We start from the raw sequence: 19,267 nt of genomic DNA, 5'->3' as shown, positions 1-19,267 counted from the left end.
TCATTACAAGATATTTGTTTGCTCTCTACTGAATCTTTGGATCTTCTTGTCTTCTTTACATCTAAAAATCAAACGAACGTATTAATAAAAATCAATCTTTAAGAAAATGTAGCATAGACTGAATGTAATCGAAATGCGATCTCTCAGACGAATTTGCAACAAAACGATGTATGATAAATGTTCGAATGGTGAAATAAGGAAGGAATGAAAACCTGAGAAAACATTATCGATAAAATTAAGAAAGGTGTGTTGTTCACTCAATCATTCGTTCCACACGTCAAAACCATCTGGTTTGGACATGTGGAACGAATGAGTGAGGAAAGAACGGAAAAACAAATTTATAATAATAAAATAACAACTATGTAATTTTTTCCACATTAATTTTATTCGATCAGCAACCGGGTTTCATCGTAACCGACAGTCTGATGGTGTTTTAAGGTGGGGTAGGTATTAAGGTAACACCATAACCCCACCCCTATCCTTATGGAAACCCAATAACTTGTACACTGTTTCTTTTATGTATATATATATATGTTTAGTCATAAATTAAACCCTGAAGAGGGCAACAGGTTGTTGCCGAAACTAGTTGGTTGTTAGTAAAAATATGAGGGGATCGAAAAACAAAGTATTTTTATTTCTCAAAATAATATGTTAAAATTTCAGTTACAAAATCGTTGTTGGCCAGTGTAATTAGAGAAACAAGAAGCATAGAATAGTTCGCAGGCAAGGAGGAAACTTACTAGAGACATCGCCAATTCCGTGAGAATATTCCAAACACTCCTGCTTGATTTCGGGAATGTCTACGTCTATTGAGGTCGAAACAGTGGTATCGCTAGATACGACTTTAGTACTGGGTCCCGGGTCACCCATATCAGCAGATGATGCCCCTTCTCCAGTATGGAGAGCATCGCGATATTCAACATCACTTCCTGGTTCTGCTTTGAGTGTGACCTCGTTAGATGTTACTTCAGCACTGGGTCTCGGTTCAGCTATACCAGGACACGATGTCCCTTCTCCAGTATTGCCATTTTCATCATCACTTGTTGATTCCGCTTTGATTTCATCAGCTTTTAAGTATATGATTTTGGGATAACAATTGTCCACAGAGCATTCTCGTACATTATAGCTTGTATCCGGTTTAGTTTCGAGTAGCGCCCCTTCCCCAGGAGGCGGTAGGAGAATACACCCATCTGCATCTCCCGGTTCAACCTTCACATGAACTGGAGTGTGCTCCATCTTTTCTCCGATCTTCTATTTACTGTACGCAACAATAATAATCTATTCCACCTGCAAACAAATGCGATACCAGATTTTAATTTTTTGACCTTAAAATAAGTGCTATAATGAACTGATATTCTTTAAATGACGCAAAATACAAACTTTTTATTCAACGACGTGTGACACGATGCAAGAGAGGACCACAGACTTGACCACAGATTATAACCATAGTCTAACGTCAACAATAGCCAGCCATAGACAAGATTGCGTCTCAAGGAACAAAGTAACAGTACCTACCAAAGTAGTATGTTCCTACAAAAATAAATGTATGTATATATATATATATATATATATATATATATATATATATATATATATATATATATATATATATATATATATATATATATATGTATATATATAAATATATATAAATATATATATAAATATATATAAATATATATATATATATATATATATATATATATATATATATATATATATATATATATATATATATATATATATATATATATATATATATATATATATATATATATATATATATATATATATATATATATATATATATATATATATATATATATATATATATATATATATATATATATATATATATATATATATATATATATATATATATATATATATATATATATATATATATATATATATATATATATATATATATATATATATACATACATTTATTTTACCATTTATTATATGAAATTTAACGACGAGCGTGAGTCCCTATCCAAGCAAAAGAGCTCAGTCTCTTTTTTGGAGTAATGAAATATATATAAATCAAAAATTAAACACGGTTATTGCATTGAATTCTACTTTTATTAACATATATTTATTTATGATAATATGTGACACGTGTCGTCTGATTCGGCACTATCAACCTCTCAAAAAATACAATAAATAATTAAATATGGGAGTTAGCGTGTATGCGGACTTGCGTTTTTATTCGTAAAGCATAACCCTTTATAGTAGTGACAAATATTCGTGGCATTTTCAATAAAGCTCGATATATAATTTTTTTTTAAGTATTATTTTTAAATCAAACACAGGTTTTTCGGGTCTACTATGTAAGTTGTATTTTATATATTTTTTAAAAAACACATTAAAATTAATATTTTGACAATTCGCTCACTCCTTCCAAGAACGTCATAAATAAAAAAACTTGATTTTTCAAGAGAACGTTTTTAAAGTTTGAAAATAAATTACAATGTATTAAAAATAAATATCAAGCCATTTATTAAACTTTTTACTGTGCTACAGATCTGTTTAGGTAAAACCTGAAGGTTTTTTCTCCATTTGAAAAATATATAGTATATTTAAAAAAAATAATTAAATAATACATTTTCTTCAAAATGCAAAAACAACCGTTTCTGCCCTGTAGCGGGTAAATATTAAGTTTCAAATATATGCCTCTTTTGCTGGGATATAGTACATTTTCTGGACATTCCGAAAACATACACAATTAAAAATTGTCGATTTTTTATTTTTGACGTTCTTGAAAGGAGTGAGCGAATTGTTTCGCCTAGTCATGGCATTTTCAAACGAATGTGAATATTAAATAGACTGACGGTCCTTATGTAGCTATACAATTCAAGGTACTGAAGTGATAGTTTTAACATGTGTAGTTATAATTTATGGGAGACAACAATAGTTAATGGGGGATGTAGGTACGTACACTTATTTTATATTAACTGGTCAAATTATAAATTGGTGAATGTTACACGTGTGTAAAGTGATCACAAAAACCAGCCTATGACGATCGTCAGCCCCGTAAATGCCCAGACTTCCATATTCTTCTTCATCTTTGATGAGATGTCAAAAAATAATGTGAAAATAAATATAAAAGATTTTTCACTCTAATATTTATTCAATATTACCCTGGAGCGGAGAGCTGATCACCTTTTTTCACGTGTTAACTATCGAAATAACACTGCGTTTTTATGATGCAGTGCCCTATGCACCATCGGGTGCAGATAAGGGTTTGAAGAAGAAGAAGATGATTTGGATACACTCCAAATGGTGAGGGTAATATTAGATTGTCTCAGCTAATTTTCATAGGTCCCATTTTCCCTTTATTTTTTTTAATTTTATTTTCTGAGAAAGGGAAAATCTATTGACATGGCAATTTGTGAGAGAATTAATATTTTAAAGCTGAATACAATCGGTAATATTATTTTTAAGAATTTATATATCTCTCACTCCTTTCAACAACGTCGTATATCAAAAATCAAAAATTTTTAACAGTGCACGTTTTCAAAATGCTCAGAAAATGTACTATATCCCAGCAAAAGCGGCATATTTTAAACATAATATTTACCCGCTACAGGGCAGAAAGTGTTGTTTTTGCATTTTGAAGAAAAGTTATAGTTATTTTTATTTTTTAAATATACTAAATATTTTTCAAATGGAGAAAAAACCTTCAGGTTTTACCTTAAAAAATCTGCTGCACAGTAATAAGTTCAATAAGTGGCTTGATATTTAATTTAAATACATTATAATATATTTTTCCGCCTCCGTAGTGTAATGGTCAGCACGCTCGGCTACCGTTCTGGAGGTCCCGGGTTCCATTCCCAAGGGGGTCAAATAAATAAAAGTGATTTTTTCACTGTAATATTTATTCAATATTACCCTGGACTGGTACCTGAAGCGGAGGGCTGATCACCTTTCCTTCATGTGTAAACGATCAAGATAACACTGCGTTTATATGAAGCAGTGCCCTATGCACCATTGGGGTGCGCATAAGGGTTTTATTATTTATTATTAATATATTTTTTAACTTAAAAAACGATCTCCTGAAAATCAAGTTTTTGAACTATGACGTTTTTGAAAGGAGTGAGCGATATGTATGTAGATAAAATTGAAATAAAAAATTAAAACTCAATATTTGTACTAATTGCTATCTAAAAAGATCATTTTCAACTTGTTTCATTAGCTTTAAAAAAAATTTAATCACAGTATCTCTATATATGCGAAAAGATACAGACTTTAGCGGGAAACGTTGAACGGAAAGTATTTGAAATTACAGAAAATTCCCGGCTGGTCTGCATTGCAGCTCTAAAGAAGGGGGGGGGGGTTAGGAACAATTTTTTTGTTTGTAAAAGGAAACATAGATAATAAAGGTGAGGTATTTTGAAACAGTAAGTTATAATTTAACGTTTTATCTAAATTAATTAATAATAAACTGTTTCAAGAGTTGACAAAAGAAGCATGAAAGTAGACTGAATGCAGTCGAAATGCGATCTCTCAGAAGAATGTGCGACAAAACGATGTATGATAGATGTGTGAAATAAGGAAGGAATGCAAAGCTGAGAAAAGAATTATCGATAAAATTAAGAAAGGTGTGTTGAGATGGTTTGGACACGTAGAACGAATGAATAAGGAAAGAACGGTAAAACAAATTTATGAGGCGAATATTAGCGGGAAAAGAAGCAGAGGAAGACCGAGAAAAACTTGGCACGATCAGGTATGCCAAATACTTGAAAGCGGTCAGGTTAGGAGTCGTAACAATCGGCGGGTATGTATGAGGAGATGCATGAACGTGGAAGTGGCGAAGAATGTTTGCAAAGACAGAGTGGTGTGGCGTTCTATTCTCTCTGCCTACCCCTGCGGAGAAGCGGCGTGATGGTTAATTAGTTAGTTCCTTAACCCCCCCCTTCCCTATATTTATTAACCCATATATACCCCTAAACATTTTTTGTTCGTAAGTTTTAATTTTTACCAGAAGATGAAAGCACCTGTATGTTTTCGAAACTAGTCGTATATATAAATAAAACTCATTACATGGTATATTCAAGTATTTAATTTTTTATAAATAATAAACATGTCATACCACAAAGTTAATTCCGAATCAATAAATAATTAAATAATTATTGTAACAGCAGACAGTTGGTAGAATTCCGTTTTGAATCTGTGGGTAATATATCCAAAATTAAACAAGGTTAATGCATTTTTGTAAAAAAAAAAGTAGAATTGTGTCGCCTACTTTCAAAGTCCGCCAGATCTAACTTTATAAGATTTTAAAATAAATACTCCATCGGAATGCCAATTGTGGGTTTTATTATTTGAAATAGTTGTATGCTTGTCCGCCTCCGTAGTGTAATGGTCAGCACGCTCGGCTACCGTTCTGGAGGACCCGGGTTCGATTCCCAGGGGGGGTAAGAATAAATATGAGTGATTTTTTCACTGTAATGTTTATTCAATATTACCCTGGACTGGTACTTGAAGCGGAGGGCTGATCAGCTTTCCTTCATGTGTAAACGATCAAGATAACACCGAGTTTATATGACGCAGTGCCCTATGTACCATTGGGGTGCGGATAAGGGTTTTATTATTATTATATATATATATATATATATACAACATTTTGAGTGTGTCCAAATACTTGTTCACAAAATCTGGATTATCTCCAATTACAGGAGTTATTTTCATATTATTTTTTGATATCTCATCAAAGATGAAGAAGAATATGGAAGTCTGGGCATTTATGGGGCTTACGACCGTCATAGGCTGGTTTAAGTGATCACTTTACACACGTGTAACATTCACCAATTCTACCCATTATTGACAACCACACTACTCAAATTCTTGGAAGTTCTATATATGTGAACCAATTTAGAAACCTTGTTCATGAATCACTAGAACTTCACTAGAGACATCTATTGGTGAGATGTAAAGAAGCTTTTTACTAAGCAGAAACTCTTATATTAGTATGTGAGATCCGAATCCTGGATTATAATCACACACATGAGAAACGCCAGAAAATACCATTTTCTTTTTTATTATTTACATCTCACCGACAATAATGGGTAGAATTGGTAAATGTTACACGTGTGTAAAGTGATCACTTAAACCAGCCTATGACGGTCGTAAGCCTCGTAAATGCCCAGACTTCCATATTCTTCTTCATCTTTGATGAGATATCAAAAAATAATTATTTATATACTTGAAAACCTTGCTAAAAAAATACTAAAAACAGCGTTGTATTTCAAATTCCGCTTTATTCATGGAACTTGCTTTCTGACCTACATCGGCCGATCAGAGAGCGGGGATAGGTCAAAAGTTAAGATGACGTCATTATCGGTTTGCGACTTGTGTGTTTTTTTTTTGACCTGACTAATTTTCTTAAAAAATGGGTAAATTCTCTATTTCATAATATTTTATCTAAAGAAAGACAAATCTTTTAAACATAAATGTTACCCGGAGAATTTTGTATTTTTTTTTAATCGACTTACATGGATCTGGCGGATTTTGAACACAATTAGAGAATGCTTATTGAGAAGTGGCCGGTCGACTGGCCATCTCGAACTGGATAAGTATGACGAGGTATGTCGTGACCGAGCTGACGATCATGCGTATCATCGTGAAGTCCACCTTGAAGAACCCACAAGCGGTGAATTCCAGTTTTTGGTGAAGCAACTGGAGTGAAAACATCTGAACCTAAAAAGGTACAACAAAGTAGTTTACAATGATTAAAGAAAACACTTCGTTTTTTACCACTTGAGTTTTATTATAGACTACATGTTTCAGAAGTTAAACTTCCATCATTCAGGTCTGTATAGTAACTAAAATATAAAATTGTTCTATAAATAAGGAGAGGGGAAAGTAAGGGGAAGGGGTTAGTCAAGGGACGGAGTTTGAAAACAAAGGAAAAATGGAAAGCAAAGGTGAAGAATTTTGAAACAATATATTATTTAATAAATTATTATTTGAATTTAGGTTTATTTGGATTTCTAAATTTTCAAGATAATTCATAATTTGGCCTTTATATGGAACAAGGTGTAATAATTTTAATTTATGAGAGTGAAATGAGTGATTAGTATCTATTATATGATTTGCAAATTCCTGAAATTAAACAAGGATTCAATCATATAATTGATAATAATCACTCATTTCACTCTCATAAATAAAAATTATTACACCTTGTTCCATATAAAGGCCAAATTATGAATTATCTTGAAAATTTAGAAATCCAAAAAAACCTAAATTCTAATAATAATTTATTAAATAATATATTGTTTCAAAATTCTTCACCTTTGCTTTCCATTTTTCCTTTGTTTTCAAACTCCGTTCCTTGACTTACCCCTTCCCCTTACTTTCCCCTCTCCTTATTTATAGAACAATTTTATATTTTATATTTTAGTTATTATACAGACCTGAATGATGGAAGTTTAACTTCTGAAACATGTAGTCTATAATAAAACTCAAGTGGTAAAAAACGAAGTGTTTTCTTTAATCATTGTAACATGTCTTACCACAAAGTTAATGCCGAAACAATAAATAAAAGTAGTTTACAACGGAGGTTAGAGGTCATAGTAAAATATGGAACAAAGGCAAAATAAGATTTAATTTTTGGGGTCCATCTCGTGGAGTCCTGTCTTGCAGCATGTCCTGCCCATTGCCACTTGAGTTTTACCACGCGATCCATGATATTCTCTAATTTAGTTGCGTTCCTGATATCTTCATTTCTTACTTTATCCCTCAGCGATTTTTCCATGGACCGCTGTGTGCATTTCTGCACGTGTGCAAGTTTAGACACTTATGTGCATATTAGGACCACGTGTTTTGTGTGAAAAGGGAAACGGAGGAGGAAAGGAAGAGAGAATAAAGGGAATAGCAGCAAAGCCCAGTGCACTCGTCAGTAAATTATTGAATATACATAACTTACGCTGGTCGCGGTCTTTTTGTCCATTGAAACATATTTTATTTTGTGGATCAGAACGCTGGACTCGTTTGCCTAAAAAAAAAACAATTAATTTTAGAAACTGCAAGGCAATTTAATTCAAATATAAGGATTCAATAATTATGAATTGGCTTTTTTATTTTCTTTCATGTGTAATTGAGCAGTTGACGTATGTGGCGTGTGTGTGTTTTTTTTAGATGAGAATTGCATTTATTATTTACTTTGCTTATTGTGTACAAGGTTTATAGACCATTAAGAGGATTTTTGTTTCTTCTAACTAAATAAATGTGTTTTTATTTAAATGCTGCTCGTTTATTGTCCACTTCCTTTTTACGCCGTACGCATAAATTGTACATAAAGATGTCGACAATCGACGAGATTCGGCATTGGAAAACAATAAGAGGGGTGTGTGTAATTAACCATTCCCTTCCGGTGCTAAAATAAAACGCGCGTCCCGATGTTGCGTAGTCACTAAACAATAAAAAATTAGCCAATTCAAATCGAAAAAATACTGACATTCACAGCTAATCCCCTTAATTAATTATAAATGAAGTCACAAATTATAATAATTTAGATTTATTTGCTTAAAACATTAAAAAACCATCTGGCAACGCTCACGGAACGAGCATAGGTCCACTCTTGTCGGGAGATGAAGAGCAACTTACCGATACCTAGAGAACATTGAGTTTTGAGCTCCTCACGCTTGCACGGTGCAAGTATGCAAGAGTGAGATGCGAACATAGTGTCGCGGTTCCCGCACACTCTTCACGCGCTGTTTATACGCGAATTTGTTTCCGATATTCACAAAATACCTCCGATGTACCCGATAATTTCTGACTATTATAAATATTATTTTTTAAATGAATGCGTCAATATGTTATGGAGGAATAATTAATATCTTAGCCTTGTATTTATTATATTTATAGAGATATTATGGTTATTCCGCCTCCGCCTCCTGTCCGCCTCCGTAGTGTAATGGTCAGCATGCTCGCCTACCGTTCTGGAGGTCCCGGATTCGATTCCCAGGGGGGTTTAATAAATATAAGTGATTTTTTCACTGTAATATTTATTCAATATTACACTGGACTGGTACATGGAGTGGAGGGCTGATATGGGGCTTTCCTTCATGTATAATCGATCGAGATAACACTGCGTTTATATGAAGCAGTGCCCTATGCACCATTGGGGTGCGGTAAGGGATTTATTATTTTTATGGTTATTAGAAGCTATGTGTTCAAGGTACACAACACCGGGAAGGGAGAAAAAATGAACAAAAAAATAGTTTTAATTTTGCAATATATGTATTAAATTTGTATCAATTAATTGCAAATGGTTTTTGATTCTTGAAAATTAAGTTCTTGAATAATTTCTCAGCTTTACACCATTTAATTTTCGCGGAAACAAAATTGGTTTAGTGTGTGTTTTTTTTTCGTTTCTGTTTAAGTAGGTACTTTTGTAACTTAATTTTTTGTAATATTGCAACTAATTGTAACATATAAATGATCATTGAATGCTAAATACCGATGCATAACTTATTATAGGAAAAAACATAACATGAATTGAAAATTTTTGCCCAGCCCTGAAGGAATTCCTAACGTACTATCCATTTTTTTTTTTGAATTACCTAACGTCCAAGTGACTCTGAAATCTAGCTACGGCTTATGCAACACCGTTTATCATGTCCCTACTCAGGCTTCAACTTTAAAAGTTTCATAGCCTATGCCTACTCGTGAGTGGATTTACTCTTTATGCTTAAAGTTACTATAATTTCATGTAATTCATGAGTGAAAATTCTAGGCGAAAACACTCGCATAAGGTTTCAGCACCAATATGCGTCACGAGTCGAGGTTAAACATGCACTAGGATTGAACATATTAATAAACCAGCTTATATACTCGCAGGATGAAAGGAGTGGGCGGGGTTTGGATTGGATTTTGACTGAGTGTTTATGTTATTTTTAACATCTCATCAAAGATGAAGAAGAATATGGAAGTCTGGGTATTTACGATGAGTGAAAATTCTAGGCCGTACTATCCAAAATGTACCTAATACTTTTGTATATCATGGCGTCAGATCCGACGGATCTGGTATTTCTCGCTAGAGTAACGAAAGCAGTTATAACGAGTAATTCGCATAGCGAGCAAAAAAGGGAAAAAATGCTCCCTGCGTTTATTTCGCAGACCTCCAAAAAGGTGGTCTCCAGACAGATGGGAGTAACATCCTAAGAGCTACAAGCGAGGCACAAACAGATCCTTAGGATCTAGAAAAAGAAGAAGAAGAAGATAAATTCATATTTTTATTACCGTTTTTTTTTATCTAAATTGTTTTCTAAGTTGTTACACTTCTTAATAATTTATAAGTAATTTTATTTGAATGAAAATTAAAAACTTTGGTTTTCTTTCGACATGTAACGCTTTATCTTATTTTGCATGGGAAAGAATGTTTCGTTTAACGAATAAGATGCTGGAACGAATTATGCTCGTTATAAGAGGTTCCAATGGGTTTTGGTAGCCAAGGAGTCACATTATTTTTGGGTGCGTTCAAATTGCGTCTAGTCACTTTACCTCATCTGTGATGTTAGTGCAGATCCAAGACAGGAAGAAAATGAACACGATGAACCAAACTCCAAAGGAGGCTCCTGTCCACGACTGCTGCAGTGTCAGCTCGTAGTCCTCGTTCTTGCTCAGCATCAGGTAGAACATGTAGAACTTTATGACGAGGACGATGAAGGCCACGCTGATCAGAATCAGCAACTGGACGGAGAACATCGCGTTCACGGTGTTCCCGATGTCGCACAGCCTGCAGTGAACATCGCACAGCTTGTCCAAGTAGTCGCACGCTCGGAACTCGACGTTTCTGCTCGTTCTGACTGCTCCCAGAGACACGTTGGCCACTTTCTTGCTCTTCCTCATCCAAGTATTGCCTCTCACTTCGGGACGTTGCGACTGTTCGAAGCTGAGAACTTTGATGCATTTATTAAGCAAAATAAACCTGAAACGCGAATACAAAATTGTTTGAATTTTAATAAAAAAAACATAAGTTATGATTTGGCTAAAATTTTAACGGGTCATGGATAAAGTGACCATACGTCCCGTTTTGAACGGGACCGTCCCGTTTTTAGATAGCCTGTCCCAAAGTAGTTGTTGGGTAATATATCCAAAATAAAAAGCCGTTATTGGATTGAATTATATTTTTATTTTAGACGTCACATATTATCATATATCGCTCACTCCTTTCAACGACGTCATATATTTTTTAAAAAACTAGATTTTTTAGGAGATCGTTTTTGAAGTTTAAAAATATAGTTAAATGTATTAAAAATAAATATCAAGCCACTTATTGAATTATTTACTGTGCAACAGATCTTTTTAGGTAAAACCTGAAGGTTTTTTCTCCATTTGAAAAATATTTAGGATATTCAAAAAAAAAATCTTCAAAATGCAAAAACAACACATTCTGCCCTGTAGCGGGTGAATATTAAGCTAAAAATATGCCGCTTTTTCTGGGATATAATACATTTTCTGGGCATTCCAAAAACATGCACGATTGATGATTGACGATTTTCAATATATAACGTTGTTGAAAGGAGTGAGCGATATATGTAAATAAAAGTATAATTCAATCCAATAACCGTGTTAAATTTTTGGTATATTAACCCAACAATCCAAAATGGACCTCTACTAACTGTGCAGTTACAATAAGTAAAAAGAAGTTACCTTTCCTTTATGAGAGTAAGGAATCCAATCAGATTGATAATTGTAAGCATGTGTACTAAAAATCCAACAATGCAAGAGACCCAATACGATAACATGTTCCTTCCTCGCACGACGAAGATGTCGCAATCAGCATAGATAAATACACATAAAGAAGCGCAGAGGAATACCATCAGCAGCAAGAAATACCGGCGCGTGTCCCTGTAGCTGATGACGCAGCCGAGGCCGATCAAGGCCTCGTCCAGCGCGCTCATGTCCCGCACCAGCCTGCAAGTCTGATGCCTAAACCGGAACGCGAGGAGCAGACACAAGAGCTGCAAGACGTACGAACTGGCGGTCCTGAACAGGTCCGAATATAACGAGATGCTGTTGAAGCGATTGGATGCGAAGTGTTTCCGGTGAAATATGATCATGGGAATCGAGTTTGCGAGAATTACAAGGGTCATCAAGAAGTTGTAGCATTGTGTGAACTTGGTGACTTTGTAGAACGAGCGGCCGTTGACTGTTTTTGTCGTGTATGGGGCTAGTCCAATGAGCCTCACGACATGGTAGACTGGAGAAATGGCCCAATATATACCGGAGACGTTGGAAACCATCTCTTTATTGCGTATGTAACTTGTTCACACTGACAGTTGACAGCTTCGACTAATGACGGTAGCTTTATTGAATAATTTAGGTCAACATGAATAATTAATAACACGATGTGCCTCATCACATTAATTCATTATTTAAATTAATTAATTTAACCCTGGAATAGTTGCGTGAAAAAGAAAACATCCTAATGTATAAATTATTGATATATACTGGGATGAAACCATACCAAATTAGACTATTTAAAAACCCTCTTGCTTTAGGGTAGAGAATCATAAAATGCTGTACCGATTTATGGCTATGGCAACGCATCTCGAACCAAAGGCCGGACAACATATTGCAAGCAAATGTCCCTCGACTCCCTCGACTTCCTAAAAAAGGACAATAAAAGTGCGAATGAGAAATGGCAGGGCCATTACAGTTAATATAAATTGTCTCAAAAGCAGTATTTGTGGTTAGTATCGTAAATTCTAAGAATATTTAGAAACTGTTTACGCTGGTGAGAAACCATTCTGTTGGTCAAAATGTCAATATTCATTTTCCCGGACGAGTCATTTGATATCACATACTCATATATCGCTCACTCCTTTCGACAACATCATATATCAAAAAACTTGATTTCTCGGGAAATCGTTTTTAAAGTTTAAAAATATAAAACGATGTATTAAAAATAAATAACAAGCCACTTATTGAACTTTTTACTGTGCAACAGATATTTTAAGGTAAAACCTTTTTTACCTAAAAATATCTGTTTTTTCTCCATTTGAAAAATATTAAATACATTAAAAAAAATAATAGAACAATAAGTTTTCTTCAAAATGCAAAAACAACACTTTCTGCCCTGTAGCGGGTAAATATTAAGTTTAAAAATATGCCGCTTTTGCTGGGACAAAGTACATTTTCTTGGCATTCCGAAAACATGCACAACTGAAAATTTACGATTTTTTAAATATAACTTTGTTGAAAGGAGTGAGTGATATATGTTAAGGCATTTTCGAAAGTAAAGATGGAAACTAAAAAATAAACTTTATTTTATAAAAAAAAAATGTTTTTCATTAAAAAAATTTATTACCTTGTACGTACGACTGATAAAATATCTTAAATTTGATGCAGTGCTCTATGCACCATTGGCTGCGGTTAAGTAGTAGTGGTTATTTCAATAAAAAATAATCAGTTTGCAGAATGAATGGTGCACTGAAATCAGTTATAGCAAATAAAAACCTATCAATGAAAGCTAAACTAGCAGTACACAACGGAGTCCTGGTTCCAACCCAAATGTATGGAAGCGAAGCATGGAGTTGGCAAGAAAAGGATGAAAGTAGCAGTTGAAACACGATCCTTCCGATGAATGTGCGGCAAATCAATGTATGATGGATGTTCGAATGGTGAAATAAGGAAAGAATGCATGGCTGAGATACGCATTACCGATTAAATTAAGAAAGGTGTGTTGGGATGGTTTGGTCATGTAAATCTGCAAAAGACTGAAAAAACTTGATACGATCAATCATTTCAAATACGTGAAAGCGATCGGGTTTGCAGTCGAAAAATCGATAGAACAAACCCCCTAAGGTCGCTTGTCCACTACCCGGAATATTACCTAAAAAGAAAGCGACTACGATAGTTTAGCGTGATCGAATTTGCAACCTGTTCTCGCACCGATCAAGAGCTCCGATCCGAAGAAATATGGACAAAAGCACAAGCCAATCCAAGCCAATCGTCGTTTTAAAACGCTAACTGACGTGCCGGAATGTAAAATTTCGTGTAGTGGACAAACGCCCTCAGGGCGCTTGTGCACTACACGGAATATTACTGTCCGGCAGTCCGGTTAGCATGAAAAACGGATGATTGGCTTGTGCACAATTCCTTCTTTTTCCGCATCGGTGCGCTCGACCTCAAGAACGGTAGCCGAGCGTGCTGACCGGACATCATATCGTGGGTATACTGGCAAAAAAGTTAACACTAAAATCCCTGTTTGAATAATCCCTGTTATTTAAAGCTTTTAGCCTGATTAAAATACCCGCTATTAAACTTAAAATTGAATTTACTTGTAAAACCACAAATATATGACATTTCAAACTACTTACCACTTCAAACTAGTACCTACGTTGGTAATTTTATAATATGCATCATTAAATCAAAATTGCATATTTTCGATTTAACGTTTTTTACCAGTACACCCACGATAAACGCAGTGTCATCTTGATCCAACACATGGAGAATAGGTGATCAGCCCTCCGCTTCAGGTATCAGTCCAGGGCAATGTTTAATTAATATTAGAGTGAAAAATATATTATCAGGGTTCATTATGAAAAACATTTTTCTTATTGTATACAATTTATTTATTATTATATTTTGACATCTGATCAAAGATAGACAGTAGAACAGGAGTAGGAACACTTTACACAAGTGTAACATTCACCAATTCTACCCATTATTGACAACCACACTACTCAAATTCTTGGAAGTTTTATATATATGAACCAATTTAGAAACATTGTTCTTGAATCACTAGAACTTCACTGGAGACATCTATTGGTGAGATGAAAAGAAGCTTTTTATTGAGCACTATGTAAGGTCCGAAATCTTGGATTATAATCACACACATCGCTCACTCCTTTCAAGAACGTCATAAATCAAAATACTTGATTTTTCAAGAGAACGTTTTAATAGTTAAAAAATCTAATACAATGTATTAAAAATAAATATCAAGCCACTTATTGAACTTTTTACTGTGAAACAGATCTTTTCAGTAAAACCTGAAGGTTTTTTCTCCATTTGAAAAATATTTAGTAGATTTAAAAAAATAATTAAACAATACCTTTTCTTCAAAATGCAAAAACAACACTTTCTGCCCTGTAGCGGGTAAATATTAAGTTAAAAATATGCCACTTTTGCTGGGATATAGCACATTTTATGGGCAATCCGAAAACATGCATAACTGAAAATTGACAATTTTTGATTTATGACGTTCTTGAAAGGAGTGAGCGACATGAGAAACGCCAGAAAATATCATTTTCATTTTTATTATTTTAGCTTAAAATTTGACACTCAAAATGTTGTTAATTTATTTCTTGTTTATTTATTTACTTCTGAAAATGCCTTGACATATGCGTCGTCAAATGAGTTTTACGGGAAAACGAATGTTTGCATTCCGAGCATGAGAACGGCTTCACACCAGTATGAACTGACATGTGACGATTCAAACATTGTTTTCGAGAACATTTATATTCACACTCTGAACAAGAGAATGGTTTTGTACTCGAATGAGATACCATGTGTGCTTTTAAATCCCCTTTGCGACAGCATTTATATGTACACTCCGAGCAATAAAATGGTTTCTCGACAATATGAATAGACATATGGCGTCTCAAATAGGATTTTTGAGAGCATTTATATTCACATTGTAAGCAAGAGAATGGCTTATTATCGGAGTGAGTTAAGACGTGCTTTCTCATGTCGCATTTTTGAGAACATTCAAATTTACATTCTAAGCAAGAGAATGGTTTCTCACCAGTATGAATAAACATATGTATTTTCAATGCGGATCTTTGATTACATCTATATTCACACTCTGTACAAGCGAACGGTTTCTCCCCAGTATGAATCAACATATGTTTTTTTAAAGTTGATTTACGCGAGCTTTTATACTCACATTCTAAGCAAGAGAACAGTTTCTCGCTAGTATGTTTTAAAACGTGTTTTATCAAAACGGATTTTCGAGAACATTTATATTCGCACGTTGAGCATGAGAACAGCTCCTTTACAGAATGAGTTAGCATGTGTTTCTGTAAATTTCCTTTTCGAGAACATTTATATTTACACTCTGAGCAAGAAAATGGTTTCTCACCAGTATGAATAAACATGTGTCGTCTCAAATAGGATTTTTGAGAACATTTGTATTCACATTCTAAGCAAGAGAACACTTTTACACTACTAGTATGTTTTAAAACGTGTTTTATCAAAGCGGATTTTCGATAACATTTATATTTACACTCTGAACAAGACAACAGTTTCTTTACAGAATGGGTCAACATGTGTTTTTGTAAATTCCATTTTCGAGAACATCTATATTTACACACCGAGCAAGATAAACTTTTTTCCAAGGCACTCCCAAAAGACGGTTTTTTGTCAATTTTATATCTCCTAGTCTTTTTTGCATCTAAAAAATAAAATTAATGTAATAAAAAGCGACAAACAAATGTGATATATTTTTAACCTAAGGACCTATAACTCACTAGAGGCATCGCCCATTCCGTGAGAATATTCCAAGCATTTTTGTTTAATGTTGGGAATATCTATGTTTATTTCCGTCGACATTGTGACGTCGCTAGATGTTACTTCAGTGCCGAGTCGCGATTTAGGCATATCAGCACATGATGCCTCTTCTCCAGTATGGAGAGCATCGCCATATTCACCATCACTTCCTGGTTCTGCTTTGATTGTGACCTCTTTAGATGTTACTTCAGCACTGGGTCTCGGTTCAGCTATGCCAGGACACGATGTCCCTTCTCCAGTATTGCCATTTTCATCATCACTTCTTGATTCCGCTTTGATTTCATCAGTTTTTAGGCATATTATTTTCGGATAACAATTGTCCACAGAGCATTCTCGTACATTATAGCTTGTCTCCGGTTTAGTTTCGAGTAGCGCCCCTTCCTTAGGAGGCGGTAGGAGAATACACACATCTGTATCTCCCGGTTCAACCTTGACATGAACTGGAGTGCGCTCCATCTTTTCTCCAATCATCTATTTACTGTACGCAGCAATAATGATTTATTCCACCTGCAAACAAATGCTTCAATTAACACACCTGACTTACTTCATCCCTTTTTGTGCCAAGTATTGAACAATTGTCCGCCTCTGTGGTGTAATGGTTAGCATTTTTAGCTACCGTGCTGAAGGTCCCGGGTTCGATTCCCAGGGGGGGTGGGTGGAAATTAATATAAGTAATGTTAAATATAATACAATGTTTTAAAAATAAATATCAAGCCACTTATTGAACTTTTTACTGTGCAACATATCTTTTTAGGTAAAACCTGAAGGTTTTTTCTCCATTTGAAATAATTAAACAATACCTTTTCTTCAATATGCAAAACCAACACTTTCTGCCCTGTAGCGGGTAAATATTAAGTTAAAAATATGCCACTTTTGCTGGGATATAGTACATTTTCTGGGCATTCCGAAAACATGCACAACTGAAAATTGATGATTTTTTATTTATGGGGTTCTTGAAAGGAGTGAGCGATATGTCAATACTGAGCGATCCACAAATGGCATTTTATCTACAAATATAGTTAAGTTATCCAGGGTCAAATGCATTAATAATAACAATTCCGAAACGCTTGACAGGACACAACGAAGACCACAGACTTAACCACAGATTCTACGTTCTAAAGATTTCAGCTGTAAACAAAATGGCGTTCCTAGGTCACAGGACCTACTACTGGACTGCGTACCTACCTATATACCGTAAGACCTGCAAGAAAAATAAAGTAAAAAACAAAATAATTTAAAATTCTGAATGCAAGTACCTTTTTTCTGGTTCGATTCCACAGCTTTTTACATAAGAGTAATACTGCACGTGTAATTTGTTTGGGACGCATTTAATTCACTGTGTCACATAGAATTTTAAGTAAATAAAAGTTTTAAAAACAGCACGAGAAAAAACGTTGAGATTAAATATTTCTAAAAAAAAACAAAACTAACTAACCATCACGCCGCTTCCCCGCAGGGGTGGGCAGAGAGAATAGAACGCCACACCACTTTGTCTCTGCAAACATTCTTCGCCTCTTCCACGTTCATGCATCTCCTCACACATACCCGCCGACTGTTACGACTGACCACTCTAAAGTATTTGGCATACCTGATAATAATATTATATATATTTAAAATATTATTTATTTATTTAATATTTCTGGGAGCATATTTATAGAGTTTTTTTTACTAAAAAGTGCATACGGCATCTATATGATCTCCTTGTATGCATGCATATTTGCAATAGGTGGATACTGATTCCACCTCTTCGAAGGTTATCTAGAGGAAGACCAGGAAATTCATTGGCGAAGCAGAAAGAAAGCATGATACGAAGGCATGGCCTAGGTGACGTTGTCCAGGACAGAAGGACCGACAGCCTGAGGACGAGGGGAGCTGACCCCAACAGTCAGTCTACAAGGACAACAAGCTGGGATGTAGCCAGGAAGAAGACTGTTTCCACCTCCGTATTGTAATGGTCAGCACGCTCGGCTACTGTTCTGGGGGTCTCAGGTTCGATTCCCAAGGGCAAGGGTTAAATAAATATAAGTGATTTTCACTCTAATATTTATTCAATTTTACCCTGGACTGGTACCTGAAGCGGAGGGCTGATCACCTTTCCTTCATGTGTAAACGATCAAGATAACACTGCGTTTATATGATGCAGTGCCCTATGCACCATTGGGGTGTGGATAAGGGTTTATTATTATTATTATTATTTATTACCCTGGACTGGTACCTAAAGCGGAGGGCAAATCACCTTTTCCTTCATATTTTAACGATCAAGATAACACTCCGCTTAAACGATGCAGTGCCCTTTGCACCATTGGGATGCGGATAAAGGTTTGAATTCCAGTATACACAAGGGGCCCATGTGTATACTAGATGCATAAAGACTTTTCAGTACACATCCGTTGCCGCCATTCGTGCCCCGAAGGTGGCCATATGGCTACCGTACGACCACAAGTGGACTTCATACTGTAGCCATATGGCTACAGTATGTTTACAGAAGTTTCCATATGGAAGCTTTTCTGCAGGCAGGATAGTAAAAAATAGGGAAGGTAAATGTGAAAAGCACATCACAAACACCCATTGCAAATAAATATAAGAAAAATTATTTTGCGATCGTTGGGAATTAAACCCGCGACGCCAGTCAAGCGTCTAACCAATAGCACGACTAGCGGAAATGGGTGGATACTGAAATCCACTTGTGTGCATATGGTATTCACATAGGCTCCTATGGATTATTTTGAAGAAAAAAAAGACA

The 19,267-nt window shown here is 34.9% G+C and overlaps 2 protein-coding genes and 1 long non-coding RNA gene across 3 annotated transcripts in view; all 3 read right to left on the bottom strand.

Annotated features, from left to right (window-relative positions):
* LOC148300021 (uncharacterized) overlaps positions 1 to 1,287 on the bottom strand; it is a 2,767-nt gene extending 1,480 nt beyond the window's left edge. Inside the window, exons 1-2 of the mRNA XM_088275384.1 lie at positions 741 to 1,287; positions 1 to 61 (exon numbers count right to left, since the gene is read on the bottom strand). The exon at positions 1 to 61 is cut by the window's left edge and continues 1,480 nt beyond it. Of these exons, the coding sequence (XP_088131510.1) occupies positions 1 to 61; positions 741 to 1,236 (557 nt within the window). The 5' untranslated portion in view covers positions 1,237 to 1,287. The remainder of the gene's footprint in view (positions 62 to 740) is intronic.
* A 5,074-nt stretch (positions 1,288 to 6,361) lies between these two features.
* On the bottom strand, positions 6,362 to 7,995 carry LOC148300020 (putative gustatory receptor 2a). The gene is made up of 2 exons (XM_088275390.1): positions 7,931 to 7,995; positions 6,362 to 6,702 (listed from the first exon to the last, which is right to left on the bottom strand). Exons 1-2 carry the CDS (start codon positions 7,952 to 7,954, stop codon positions 6,535 to 6,537), a joined length of 192 nt encoding a protein of 63 aa, XP_088131516.1. The 5' UTR covers positions 7,955 to 7,995; the 3' UTR covers positions 6,362 to 6,534.
* A 7,962-nt stretch (positions 7,996 to 15,957) lies between these two features.
* On the bottom strand, positions 15,958 to 17,595 carry LOC148300019 (uncharacterized). Its single transcript, XR_015839005.1, has 3 exons — positions 17,325 to 17,595; positions 16,485 to 17,031; positions 15,958 to 16,408 (listed from the first exon to the last, which is right to left on the bottom strand). It is a non-coding gene; the product is annotated as an uncharacterized LOC148300019 (long non-coding RNA).
* Positions 17,596 to 19,267: the final 1,672 nt, after the last annotated feature.

The sequence above is a fragment of the Brachycentrus maculatus genome, unplaced genomic scaffold, assembly GCF_059751285.1.
Source record: "Brachycentrus maculatus isolate JH-2025_06_01 unplaced genomic scaffold, ASM5975128v1 h1tg000852l, whole genome shotgun sequence".
NCBI lineage: Eukaryota > Metazoa > Arthropoda > Insecta > Trichoptera > Brachycentridae > Brachycentrus > Brachycentrus maculatus.
The sequence above is the reverse complement of the archived record's forward strand: the minus strand, read 5'-3'. Positions and strand labels throughout refer to the sequence as shown.